Source organism: Branchiostoma belcheri, unplaced genomic scaffold (assembly GCF_001625305.1).
Source record: "Branchiostoma belcheri isolate BF01 breed outbred unplaced genomic scaffold, Haploidv18h27 scaffold6, whole genome shotgun sequence".
Classification (NCBI taxonomy): domain Eukaryota; kingdom Metazoa; phylum Chordata; class Leptocardii; order Amphioxiformes; family Branchiostomatidae; genus Branchiostoma; species Branchiostoma belcheri.
Window position 1 is genome coordinate 5,632,519 of NW_017804242.1, and position 12,594 is coordinate 5,645,112.

A 12,594-nucleotide genomic window follows, 5' to 3' on the forward strand; every position below is an offset into this window, starting at 1 on the left:
AAAACCCGTAAAAGTAGAAAGACGTATTAAAAACGACGAAAATAACTGCCAAAATACCGAGCGACCCTACCTCTGCTTGGAGAGTAGTCAAAAGTATCAGGTACAAAGAAACTGGATGTTGCCGGTCGCGCTTGGAATTGTGGGATATGTGAACGCGGCGAATAGAAGGCCAATGGCCAGCCGCATGACTCATCTCCTGTTGACTACCGCGCAAGCTCAAAGAAAGTGAAAGCAATCCTTAGTCTTACTGGCTGTCTTCGGAACATGTAGCGACTTTCTCTACCGACTCTTGTCTTGTTTGAGACGAACTGCTGGCAAACACAGCGACGACAGCGCACTGTCGTTTTTCGGAACACCAAAGGGCAGTTTAGGGTCTTGCATCGACAGCGGAAGTGTTGCGTCAGCATAGCAGTGCCAGAGCGCGCGCGAGATTCAGAATTTGGCGGGAATTTCAACGGTGACACTCCACCTCAACCCGACCGCCGAGTTGTAAGAACTTGAGGGATTTCCAGCATTTTGTTTCCAAACGAATATACTATAACTATCCGGGATTTAACATCTTGCACGGTCAACAAAGTTTGAACTGGTGCGCCAGAACGGTAAGCCGACAACGACTACAACTATTCCGGACAAACAGCGACTGTTATTCTACCAACCAACACAAAATGGCGACCAAATATCCAGAAGTCGACTCAACAAGTGGTCTGGGATCATTGCCACCAGAAGAGAATGTACATCGGGATTTCGAAGAAACACTGACCACTGAGCCTACAGAGGCAGAAGCAGACCGTGGTGGTACCCATGCCGTGCTCCAGGAGTCTTACGACCGGGAAATATGGCGTTTGCAAGGCAAAGGTGTGTCGAAACTAACGTTAAAGGGGATCGACAGCCACAAAGTTACTGTAAGCGAAAGTAAATTTCAACCAAGCAGCAGCACTCCAGCATTCGCGACTGAACGCACGTGGCCTTTATACAGCGATGGACAGGACGTCCCTCGGGAACGTGTGGAACACATGAGGAACAGCGGCAAGGGAAAGTCAAACGAAGTACGCCAAGTTACTCAAGCAACTGGATATGATTTTGAAGTACGCCAAATTTACTCCAAATTGGCCGATCAGCTTCAGGAGTTCGAGGGAGGCGAGGACTGCTACCTTCTACCCATCGAGAATGGAATTCTTTTCTCCAAAAAAAAGATAGCCAAGTCCAAGGACAACGTACCGGACTCCGTCTGTGTGGAACACGTATGTACAAATGTATACTACACATGTATGTGCCTGACCTATTACATATTAATGAAAGTATCCGATAGATTATGCAAATGAGGACTTTCCTCATAGATTATATTAGCTCTCGATCTTCTGTACCCAAATATCACAAGTTATCACAAGTTGTCCAAAGTTTTTTTAAAAAGTCTTATACATGTATTACTAAGGAGGGGTGCATTTTCTTGCATTGCATTTTTGCATACAAATGAAGCAATGAATGAAAATCGAACACTTTGGCCCCTGGACAGTTTGGCCACTTCATAAACTTGTAAAAAAACTATACAAATCCTGTCAATTAGTAGTGACTACATGGCATTTTTGCGTTAATTATACAAATCAGATCTTCAGGATGTTAATCTCCTTGTTACACACACTGTGTTTGAGGGTCCCTTCATGGAATGCAGCTTATTCGAACTTCTTTATTAATTGTGCAAATAAGCTCATGACTTGCATAATTAAGGTTTTGACTATGCCAATTAGAGGTATTGAAACAGATAGAAACACTTTATGTACATCATATCCCATGCCGTTTACATTTCATATTCCTGTAGTGATAGTTTCTTTATAGAGTATACTTACTGTATTGATCACATTGTCATTTTTACCATACATAATGTACAACTGCCGAGCAATAAAGTTAATTTGTTCATACCTACATACCAAAAATCGTGACAATTGAAACATAACCTTCTAGGCAAAGATAACAATGCACATAAACATCTAACTTGTAACTAATTGTATCCTAGGAGCCTAGGAGAGGTAAAGTTTTCCTGAATGGAGTCCTCCTGGCAGCTACTGTGACCCAAGACAGCAGCATTTACAGACGAAAACACGTAAAACTTGGCCTTCGTGGTAACTTCCTGATCTTGCCGGAAGATGAGATAGATGTACTAGGACGTGGAAATGAGGCAACTGTTTTAATGGCAAATGATGTACTGACTGGTGATAAGTTGGCAGTCAAGAAGATGGAGATCAGTGAAAAGGTAAGATAATGATTACTATACAGATCCCTCTACAAAATTTGATTCACGCACACATTAAATTTTTTCCTTTCTACTGATAGTTTAGTCGCTTTCTTCAGAAATATATGTAAGCTACATGTATATCTTATGGTGCTTAAGTGTTGTCATGAAGTGTACATCTATTTCAATACATATTGCTTCAGCATTTTCAAAAAATTTACTCATGTTGCTTCATACATGTACCATGTTCAATCTAATACAAAGTGTACAAGTCTGAGTGTACCTCAATTTCAACAAGTGTCCATAGGCAACAATTCTCTGTGTAGTTTTATATTTGGCAGATTGAGAACAGTAATAGTGTATGTAAACAGTGTGTGATCACTTAACAACTGGTAACAACGTATCGTAAAAATGGCTAAATCCCTGGTCTAATAATCTAGCCTGACTAAAAAATCGCACTCCTACATTTGTAGTGGCCACCTGCCCAGAGGTTTGCTGCCCCCTTGGGGAAACAGTTGCAGACTGACTAGTGTAAACACAGGCTACATAAAATCAACAACACGACAACCTAAGAAATGCTACGTACAGAACAATGCATTTTGGCATTGTATCTGAAATATTACATTGACCGCGAAAACAGCAACGGCAAAAATACACATTCGTGCATGCCGATTACACAACGAGAACCATGTGTTCTAACTGCAAACACAAAAAAAACAGCTACACATGTACTCACAATACTCCGTCCGGAGGTCATGACCTCCTTCACAGAGTAACAATTTGTCAATTAGTAAAAAGTCACTAAATTTGCATATTCTATCTATTCTGTGTCAAGGATGCACATTGACAGCAGCTATTTTTCAGATGCTGAGTGGAAGCGATCCTTTTGCAGCCTTCCTGAAATTGGCTGGCTGTGAGCAGACGTGCAGGGCATATGGAGTCATCTTGGATGAAGTTGACTGTTGTGTGTACTTTCTGATGGAGCTGCTAGAAGGTAAATGCCACGGGTTAGTGGAAAACAAAGTCCCGTCTGATTCTGGGGTGGGTGGGGGGGAGCAGCCTGGTCATTTCTGCGTGTTGTGGTGCCCCATGTGAAAAATGATAAAAGTGCAAGCAGTCTGTGTTACTGTATGTTATGGTGAGAAGCACACTCATTGGATACAAGCATGCAAATATCATTTGCTTTTATGCCACACTCAGGAAGACTGCCAATAATTTACATGCTACTGGTAATGCTCCTGCATGCAGACAAAGTTTTGAGGTCAAAGTTCAGCATTTAACTGAAAGGCTGCCAAATACATCATTGTAGCCTCAACAAGTGTCCATAAGCGACATTCTCTGTGAAGTTTTATATTTTGCAGATTGAGAACTGGTAACAACTTAGCATAAAAATGGCTAAATCCCAGTGGTCAAATACATATAAGATCTACTAATCCTGACTAAAAATAAATCGCGCTCCTGCGGTGGCCACCCGCCCAAACGTGTTCATTGATGGTCAACTGGTACTGATTATACGGACTGCGCTAATATTGCTGACTGCTTTTTGGCTTGGCCAGTCGCGCAACTGTTGGCCATTACACAACTGTTTACTGTTGGCCAACTGTTTCAGATTATTTGCTTATGATAAGTATTCCTTATTTAGTGGTATAACAGGAACGGTAAGACGGTAGGGCTGTCTTTGTTACTTATGTCTTTGTTACTTAAGTGACACTACCATGATTACACATATTTTTGAAGACAAGTTTACACACACACACACACACACACACAACTTTTTAGACCTTTATTTAACCTTTTGTATTAGATACGTTAAAGGGAATATAGATAGCAGTATTTGCTATCCTAACTCGTAATTTCATTTCTTTGCAAACCAGTCACAATCAAGTCACAATCCAAACAGATACTCGCAAACGATTATACACAACAACCTAAAAACATGTTGACTGGTATGTTGACTTTATGGCTCCTAAGCACTTGAGGCTATCATACGATGGGGCAGTGTTTTTATTTTTCTTTATTTTTCACACTCAGTCAATCAATTTTTCTACAAAAAATCTGAGAACCAAAAAATAAAATTGGTGTGGCCTGATATCTAAAAAAATGTGCGTACCAATTAATTTCAAAAGGCTGTCGAATACAGAGGATAGGATATTATGCTCTTCTGTATGAAATGATGCAATATTGCTTTGACAGGAAAGACTCTGGCTGACCTCCTTGGAGACGAAAATTTTAAAATGGATATACGCTTTGCCGTGGACTACACAATTGACATCCTGAAAGGCCTGGAGTATATCCACAGCAAAGGACTAATCCACTCAGACATAATTGGTATGTACATCATCAAGTGTTAGAAATACCCATCTAGATCTGCAGCCTGCATTTTGCATCTAACATTTTCAATGTTGTAGAAGAAAAATTAAGCAACCTGCGATTTTGCAGACTGAAAAAAAATCCAGTCGAGGGGATCAATGGTGTTTAAGAACTTGTGTGTTTGATACTGACTGGGTAACTGTAAAAACCGGGGCCCCGCGTTACCCGAAAAACCTCAGTCTGCTCTCTGTCGGAAAACGTCTACACCTCATTTTGTTGCATATTGTCAGATCACTCCGCAAACGGGTCTTGACGGGGCCCCGGTTTTTACAGTTACCCATACTCGTCGGGCTCTATAATATACATTAGAATTTTACTAAATTTTGCTTTGTAAAATATGCAATTTTGCATATGCTATGGGTTTTAATAGCTCTGGACTTTTACAACATGTAAGTGTGTATTTGCAGAACAAAATTTTGACATTCTGCAATATTGCAGAACACTGAAAAAAGTATTTTTACCAATGTCATAATGATCTTAACAGAATTGTACTGATAGCACATGGAAAGTATATGATTGTGAATAATGTAAATGGTATTGTAAAGTTGCAGTTACTGTAGTACATAACTACTTTTACAACAAGCTGGCACATAATAGCCTTTGGCAGCATTTATGAATCTGCACCGTACTGAATCTTACACCCTCCATTGTTACCACTAGCTCCCTATTGTCACTTGAGCTACCAGGCTTGCGCCTCACAGGTGATTTTTTTTAGAACAGGTAAAAATCAATGTGCAAACGGATGGAATCCATGAAATTAAATCATTGTGGAATAATTCAGTTTTTAAAACGTCAGAAGGTTTTTGCTACTTTAATTGTTTATTGATGATGATGATGATGATAGCCAATTCCTTGCTCATTTAAGTTTTAAATGTTGCTTTGCATCAAAGTTATCAATGTTTGTTTACATCCACTGCCTGATTGCTAACACTTTTCACCATTACAGGGCTGAATGTTATGATTGTTGGCCCAAGAGCCATCATAATCGACACTACAGGGGCCAGGAATCCAAGCTGTCCTAGATCGCTTGGCTATCTACGGGATGTAGAAAATGCGATCAAGCTTCTGAACAACATGCTGTGGAATAACACAACGTTTAGTCCAGAACCGTGGAAAGCTTCAGATGAAGACCGTTGCATGTTTGTAAGTGGAACTGTTTTTTTTTTTTTGCAATTCAAATACCATAATTTTTTAACATGATATTCTTGAATGACGTGTATCATTCATGTCCTACATAGCAATGTGAAATGTTGTATTTTGGCACTGAAATGTTAATACAGTCAAACCTGTCCAAGCCGGCCACCCAGGGGACCAAAGAAAAGTGGTCACCTTGGACAGGTGGTCTCCTTGAAGAGGGTCGCCTCACAACATGACTGAGACATAAATGGTTTCTAAGTCGAGATGTATTAATGTCAAATGCTGTAAACATCTTCAGTTCTGTAGTGAATGCATGTGAGGAGCTGAGGGTGGCACATGGAACAACTTCTACGTCAAACAAAAACATCATCCAGCAGTCAAGGCAAACTGGCTGGTGGAATCTCCATGATTTCTGATTAGTTATCATCAATACTCAACATGATTGAAAATGATGTGGTCACCATGGGCAGGTATCAGGCCTTGAGCAGACCCAACTCAGGGCGGTGACGGTTGCGTTGGCCAGGTGGTCGCCTTGGACAGGTTGCTTAATGCTTGTGTCAATGGGGAAAACTTTTGGGACCAAGAAAAAGCTGTCACCATGGCCAGGTGGCCGGCTTGGAGAGGTGGTCTCCTAATGGCAGGTTTGACTTGGCATGGTCGCTACTTAAATAAAGCCATGCATGCATTTTACATTGCCTTGAAGTTCTAATAATTGGCAGCATTATTATTTTCTGTCACACAGGAAGAATATTTCCCACTTCTTGTCACAAATAAGCCTTACAATATTGGGTACATGTACATGTATAACAAAATAAAATATATATCAATTCCTTTAACTTTCTAGAACAAGAAGACGCTTAAAAAGCTGGAAAAACTACTTAAGAGGCAGGATGAATCTCTACGTGCAAACTCCAAGTCACCAATGATGGATACCATTGAGACACTTCTGCAGGACCTAGGGATAATCTCAGAGGAGCTCAAAGGTAGGACCCCTTCAACATCTTTTAGCAAATATTCTGCACACTACACTCTTTTGAAAGACATGTTTTCTATACATGTGTGAGCATCTTTAATTAAGCAATCTCAAATTTAAAGGTTTATATCAGGCACTGTCTTTTGTCCTCTTCCTAGTTAGTAAATTGTCTTTGGAAAATCCAGGCCTAAATCAGCACCTACAAGTACAAGGCTTGAAGTTATAAAAGTAAAGCACAGGGTCTGCCACCATTAGAAATTTCATCCGTTAAAAAACAGAACATCCAACAGAGCTTCCAACGTCTCATTTCTATTTTTTCTTATTTTGTGTATTGTATTGCTTCTGTATAATATTGATATTTTATTGTGCACCTTCCCGTCTTGTATGTTATAATAGTTTGTATAATATTATATGTTGTACAAGTCATAATCAGTGCTAGCCGCCACCAGCTTTAAAGCTTGTTGCTGCCTGGCTACCACATTGTCATGCATTGTTGCATCTTACTTCAAGGTGGTAAAGTAAAGTAAGGTAAGCATTTTTATTTTTCCCTAGGTTTGCGGCAGCCCTCTGACAGTCCAGATTCATCCGAGGATGAAGCTTATCAGTCTTATCAGTCAGGTATTAACCACAACACTTTTTTTCTTGGGGATCTGGGCAAATCTAGTACTATCATGAAATGTTCTGAAAAAGATGAATAAAGTCAAATTTGTCACCCAGGGGAGCTATAGAATCTGGTCTTCTTTGACATGCAAGTCATCTTCTTACACAAAGCACATAATGATAGACAGAGATACAGATTTTAGAGTTCATGTCCTACAAGTACATACGTGTGTGATAGACTGTCTAAATGACCTAACAGATGACCCGGGTATCATCTTTGATCCACGGCCACCTCGAAACCTGACTCAAATTGCTTAAGTTAATGCGTTGTGACAAGATGGACGGCTTATAGAGGTGGTTGCTTTGGAAAGCAAAGAAGTGGCTTGTCTATGATTAAGTGCTGAAGGATCCATGCATCAAATCTTACATTGAGTTTGCATAAACTGAATCCGTATTGCTTACATCATGTAAATCAAAATGCTATTGCATACATTTGTACATTCATTCGTACATCAATTAATGCTAAATGAAAACTGCATAGTGCATGTACAGTATACATTGTACATGCACATTGTGTCTAGGTAGAGGTTGGACCATTTGTGATCAATTTGATAGTGATATTCTGGATCAAACCAATGCAAGTCAAGCATGTACACTCATTTATATCAGATTCTATTAATTAAAAAAACATATTTTTTGACATGCAGATGCAAATCAGAAGGCACAACTGGAAGCTTATAAGGTTGGTTAGACTGATTTTCTAACTATTTATAGGGCTGTATATGCTTGTACAGATATCGGGACAGAGTTTTTTTTTTACTTTTTAAAAGTTTTACAAACTACATGATTGTTTTGTTATCATTGTCATAAATTGCTGCACTTCAGAATATACTTACAGCCTTGTATATATGCATGTGTGCAATGTTAGCATATCCAATCACATACTAATGAACAATGATCTATATATTGGTACATAATACATTGTATTACAATAAATTGGAATTGAACCTGGGCCACTAGCTTGTGACCCCAACACCATAATCACTAGGACAAAAGGCCCATCAGATGAGTCAGTTGGTAACACTTGAAAAGTTCTCAAAATTCTGCAAATCCAAATATTGTTATCTGTTTATTAGAAGTAATCATAAATTATGACAAGTTTTCACTTCTTCACTTGCAACCTCTTGATCAGGCTGAGATCGAGAGAGAGAGGGAACTGAGGAAGAAAGCAGAGCGGGACAGGATGAAGGCAGAGCAGGACAGGATGAAAGCAGAGCAGGAAAACAAAAAGCTACACGATAAGATGGATGCTCTGCTGGTTTGTATGAATCAATTGATTATGCTGACACTACATTTCATTTTGGTAGTGTTTAAAAAGTTGCAATACTTATTCAATACAATTTGTATATGTACATTGTATACTAAGTAAAGTACTGAAGAGCAGGACAGGTGGGTAATATAATGTACTCATTGATTCTTTGCCAGGCTAAGTTGGAGATGGAACCGAAAGACAACGGACAAGAAGGTCCCTGAATAGGAGAATGAACTGAAGCGAGCCCTCACAGTCACCTGATGCATGAACCCAACCAGAGTGTCTATCTATGGGAGTAATTGATTTAATCAGACTGATGAAGTGTTTCTATCCCATTATTCAACAAGTAGCGTATATCACTTTTAAGTCTGAGAAGGCCTATAAAGAAAAATGAATACTTTTTATCCATTGTATGGGTGTAAATATGTTGTATACATTTTATTATCATGATACAAATTAATGGAGTATTTTCAAAGATAAGAGAATGTATTGTTAAATGTAAACCTGCAATACAAGGTTACATGACAACTGTATGAAATACAGATGAAATTATTATATAGTCCTTTAAAAGGATACTTCTTACATCCATTACCAAAGACAATTTTACAGTTTTAGCATTTAAGATGGAATTTTTACATGATTCAAAGTAATATACATTCCAACTTGTGTATGTTGTAGGATGTAAATTAAAGAGTCGAAGAACTCGAAGAGATACGTACATGTATAATACATGTAAGGCTTTAAAACAGGTTAGTCCATGGCAAATACCTGACATTCTGGCACTGAACTAGAATCAAATTCTGGAAGAAACTGGAAGAAACGGTAAATCAAATGTGTTGAATCACAAATGACTGAAGTGTATTATGAATGTTTGTTGTTCTTGGACAGCATACAATGTAACCATACACAGTACATACATGTACACCCACCAAAATCCAGAAGTGACAAAAAGTGATGTGGGACATGCAAGAAACACAGAGGATTAATAAATGTTATCATGAAAGTTAATCTGTGTTCAACTTAGTAGTTACAAGTTAAAACTTTTGAACCAACACAAAGAAAAGTTCTCACCTAGAGCTTTTGACCAGTCACGTTGGTCTTCTTCTCAATAGACTGACCCAATGAGACTTTTTCCTCTCGGAAGACAGTTGAACTTACAGGCCATTAGCAGTGGAGGTCCATATCCTCCTTGAAGTTGTCTTCCAGCAGTTTTCATTTCATTTATTTCATTTATTTCGAAACCTTTTAGCCCTGCAGGGCTAGTCTTCCAAGGCTCAAATACATGGAATACAGGCACATCGTTACATAATTATATACATAGGAAATAGTGCATAAGATACAGTGCAAACGTTTAAAAAGACAAAAATACATCAAACATCAAACATTTAAAGGAACGCATAAATGAATATTAACAATTTAAAAACTAGAGGTCGGCTTCATGTGACACTGTTTACTATGGCTTTCTTAAACTTGAGAAGGTTACTCAGTGTCTTGACATGATAAGGTAGGTCGTTCCACAACGATATAGCACGATACAGGAATGAGCGTTTCTTACTGTTCGTCTTAGGTTTGGGTAATCTAAAGTTGTACTGTGCAGCAGATCTGGTATTGTGAATGTGAGATACATGAACAGGCACAAGGGAGTTGTATATATACTGTGGTTCATGACTAGTGACAATCTTAAAGAACATAACCAGTGTGCTAGAGGAGAATCTCTCACTCACAGTCAGCCAACCAAGATCAATATGCATCTGCCTGGTAGGTGTATCAGGAGCACATTTCAATAATAATCTACAAGCCCTATTCTGAACTACTTGCAGTTTGCGCATGTTAGAGACTGACATGCTAGCTAAAACTGGTGCGCAATACTGTACCACTGACAAAACCAGTGCACAAACAACAACCTTACAAACTGCAAAAGGCATCGCCCACATGTGTCTTCTCAATAAGGCGATGTTTCTAGATTGTTTTGAGGCAATGTGAGTGACCTGTAAATTCCAGGTGAGCGACCGATCCATATGTAGCCCAAGCAAAACTGTCTCCCTCACTTCCTGAACCTTCTCATCACCGATAACAAGATCTAGTGAATTGTCAGGTATATTAGCAAGCCTACGTGGGGTTCCGAAAAGCATGCATTTGGTTTTAAGAATATTTAACACAAGTTTATTCATGCAAACCCAGTCTGATAAACTTACAAGGTCGGAATGCAAACCAACAGTGATGTCACTTATAGTCTTACCGGCTTTGTAGATAGATGTATCGTCTGCGTACATTTCAGGTGTACTGCTTAACACAGACAAAGGTAGGTCATTCGTAAACAGTGTAAAAATAAGCGGGCCTAAACAACTTCCCTGAGGGACACCACACTGAAGTACAGAGGGTTCAGAGAAATGACCATTGATATAAACAACCTGTGATCAAGTCTTGAGATAACTCGTCATCCATGACATAGCGTTTGAAAAAAAGCCATATGATTTAAGCTTGGCCAACAAAATATCATGGTCAACGAGGTCAAATGCGGCACTAAAATCCACAAACACTGCACCCACCAACTCGCCCCTGTCAAAAGCATTGAGCCAATCATCAGTCATTCTTAGTAGGGCAGTGGTTGTAGAATGATTTGGGCGATAGGCATGTTGGTGGGGTGTAATGATGTTGTTCAAAGAAAGGTAGTGCCAGATTTGATTATGCACTATCTTTTCCAATACTTTGCTCAAAGTTGGAAGTAAGCTAATGGGTCTGCTATTGCTCCCTGTCAAAGGAAGTCTGGTGTTTTTAGGTAAAGGGCAGACCTTAGCCATCTTCCACTGAGCTGGGAAATGGCATCCCGTCAGTGACAGGTTACAGATATATCTCACAGGTGCAACAATGTAAGGTGCAGCCAATCTGACTAATTTGTTTTCTAGCTGGTCAATCCCACATGTTGTAGACATAGGTATATCAAGTAATAATCCAAGAACATCATCCATGCTAACAGTATTAAACTGAAAAGAACACGACTTGTCGACCATGATGTTTTGGTCAATAAGATCAGTGACTGTACCAGGTGTATTATTAGACTGAACATTATCCCTATGTGCGTCAATCTTACTTGTGTAGTAGTCACTAAAGTAATTAGCGATTTCCTGTGGTTTGACAATGTACTGGCCATTCAGTTCTACACATGCAGGACCAGAGCCCTTCGTTCTACCTAACAATAAGTTAGTTAGCTTCCAGACATGCTTAGGATCCTTAGAGTTCTCAGTCATTTTAGTCTTAAAGTAATGTTCCTTCTTCTTTCGATTCAGCTTGACGACGTAGTTCCGGAGTTTCTTATACACTGCAATGTCCGAATGTAGCCCATACAGGTCCGCGGCAGACTTCGCGTCATCACGCATAGCCATGGCTTCCCTCAGTTCTGTGTCGAGCCATGGGGCAGGGTTAGCGCGTACCGTGAATCGTCGAACCGGTGCATGTGTATCCGCAACAGAGTTAAAAAGGAGCATAAATACATCGACAGCGTCCTCCACATTGTCGAATAATTGCACAAGATCCCATGGTAGCCTTGCGATATCCCGCATGAAGTCGACGGCAACAAATGCTTTATAGCTCCTTTTGAATTCTGATGTTGGAGCTCGTTTAGGTATCTTGGTACGCTTGGTGATCGTTATGATGTCGTGGTCAGTACAGCCCCATGCAAACACTCCTGCCTTGCCGTAGTTGTCCCTAGAGGTGACAAACGCCAGATCAATACACGTGGATGTATTGTAACCTGCACTATTCCAGCTCTTACGGGTTGACTGCTCAACAACTTGTGTAAGGTTACATGCTGTGGCCATGTTGTTAAGGTCCTCTTTCATGGAAGATGGAACGAGCCAGTCCACGTTAAAGTCGCCCAACACACATGCCTCCATGCCCTGTGTGCAACCTCTTTCTATGCACAAAAGTAATGAGTCAAAGTAAGAACGGTTGCTGTTCGGTGGCCTGTAGGCGACA

At 39.8% G+C, this 12,594-nt stretch overlaps 2 protein-coding genes across 3 annotated transcripts; both read left to right on the forward strand.

Annotated features, from left to right (window-relative positions):
- Nucleotides 1–665: 665 nt before the first annotated feature.
- Nucleotides 666–3,186, forward strand: LOC109482299. Its single transcript, XM_019784984.1, has 4 exons — nt 666–1,241; nt 2,012–2,248; nt 3,092–3,150; nt 3,183–3,186. Exons 1-4 carry the CDS (start codon nt 666–668, stop codon nt 3,184–3,186), a joined length of 876 nt encoding a protein of 291 aa, XP_019640543.1.
- LOC109482443 lies at nt 3,138–9,420 on the forward strand. Of its 2 annotated transcripts, none has more exons than XM_019785149.1 (8): nt 3,138–3,221; nt 4,426–4,555; nt 5,544–5,740; nt 6,579–6,717; nt 7,260–7,325; nt 8,015–8,049; nt 8,500–8,625; nt 8,793–9,420. In XM_019785149.1, exons 2-8 carry the CDS (start codon nt 4,462–4,464, stop codon nt 8,838–8,840), a joined length of 705 nt encoding a protein of 234 aa, XP_019640708.1. In that variant the 5' UTR covers nt 3,138–3,221; nt 4,426–4,461; the 3' UTR covers nt 8,841–9,420. The 2 variants fall into 2 exon arrangements, with proteins under 2 accessions (XP_019640708.1, XP_019640707.1); XM_019785148.1 differs by having other exon boundaries at nt 3,199–3,221; nt 4,421–4,555.
- The last annotated feature ends 3,174 nt before the right edge of the window (nt 9,421–12,594 follow it).

Excerpts from the sequence above, each read along its gene's own strand:
- LOC109482299 (XM_019784984.1), top strand. The coding sequence starts at position 666 with ATGGCGACCAAATATCCAGAAGTCGACTCAACAAGTGGTCTGGGATCA. Across the intron at positions 1,242-2,011 it reads ACTCCGTCTGTGTGGAACAC|GAGCCTAGGAGAGGTAAAGT; the intron begins GTATGTACAAAT and ends ATTGTATCCTAG. Across the intron at positions 2,249-3,091 it reads AGATGGAGATCAGTGAAAAG|ATGCTGAGTGGAAGCGATCC; the intron begins GTAAGATAATGA and ends GCTATTTTTCAG.
- LOC109482443 (XM_019785148.1), top strand. Across the intron at positions 7,326-8,014 it reads TTATCAGTCTTATCAGTCAG|ATGCAAATCAGAAGGCACAA; the intron begins GTATTAACCACA and ends TTTGACATGCAG. Across the intron at positions 8,050-8,499 it reads CACAACTGGAAGCTTATAAG|GCTGAGATCGAGAGAGAGAG; the intron begins GTTGGTTAGACT and ends CCTCTTGATCAG.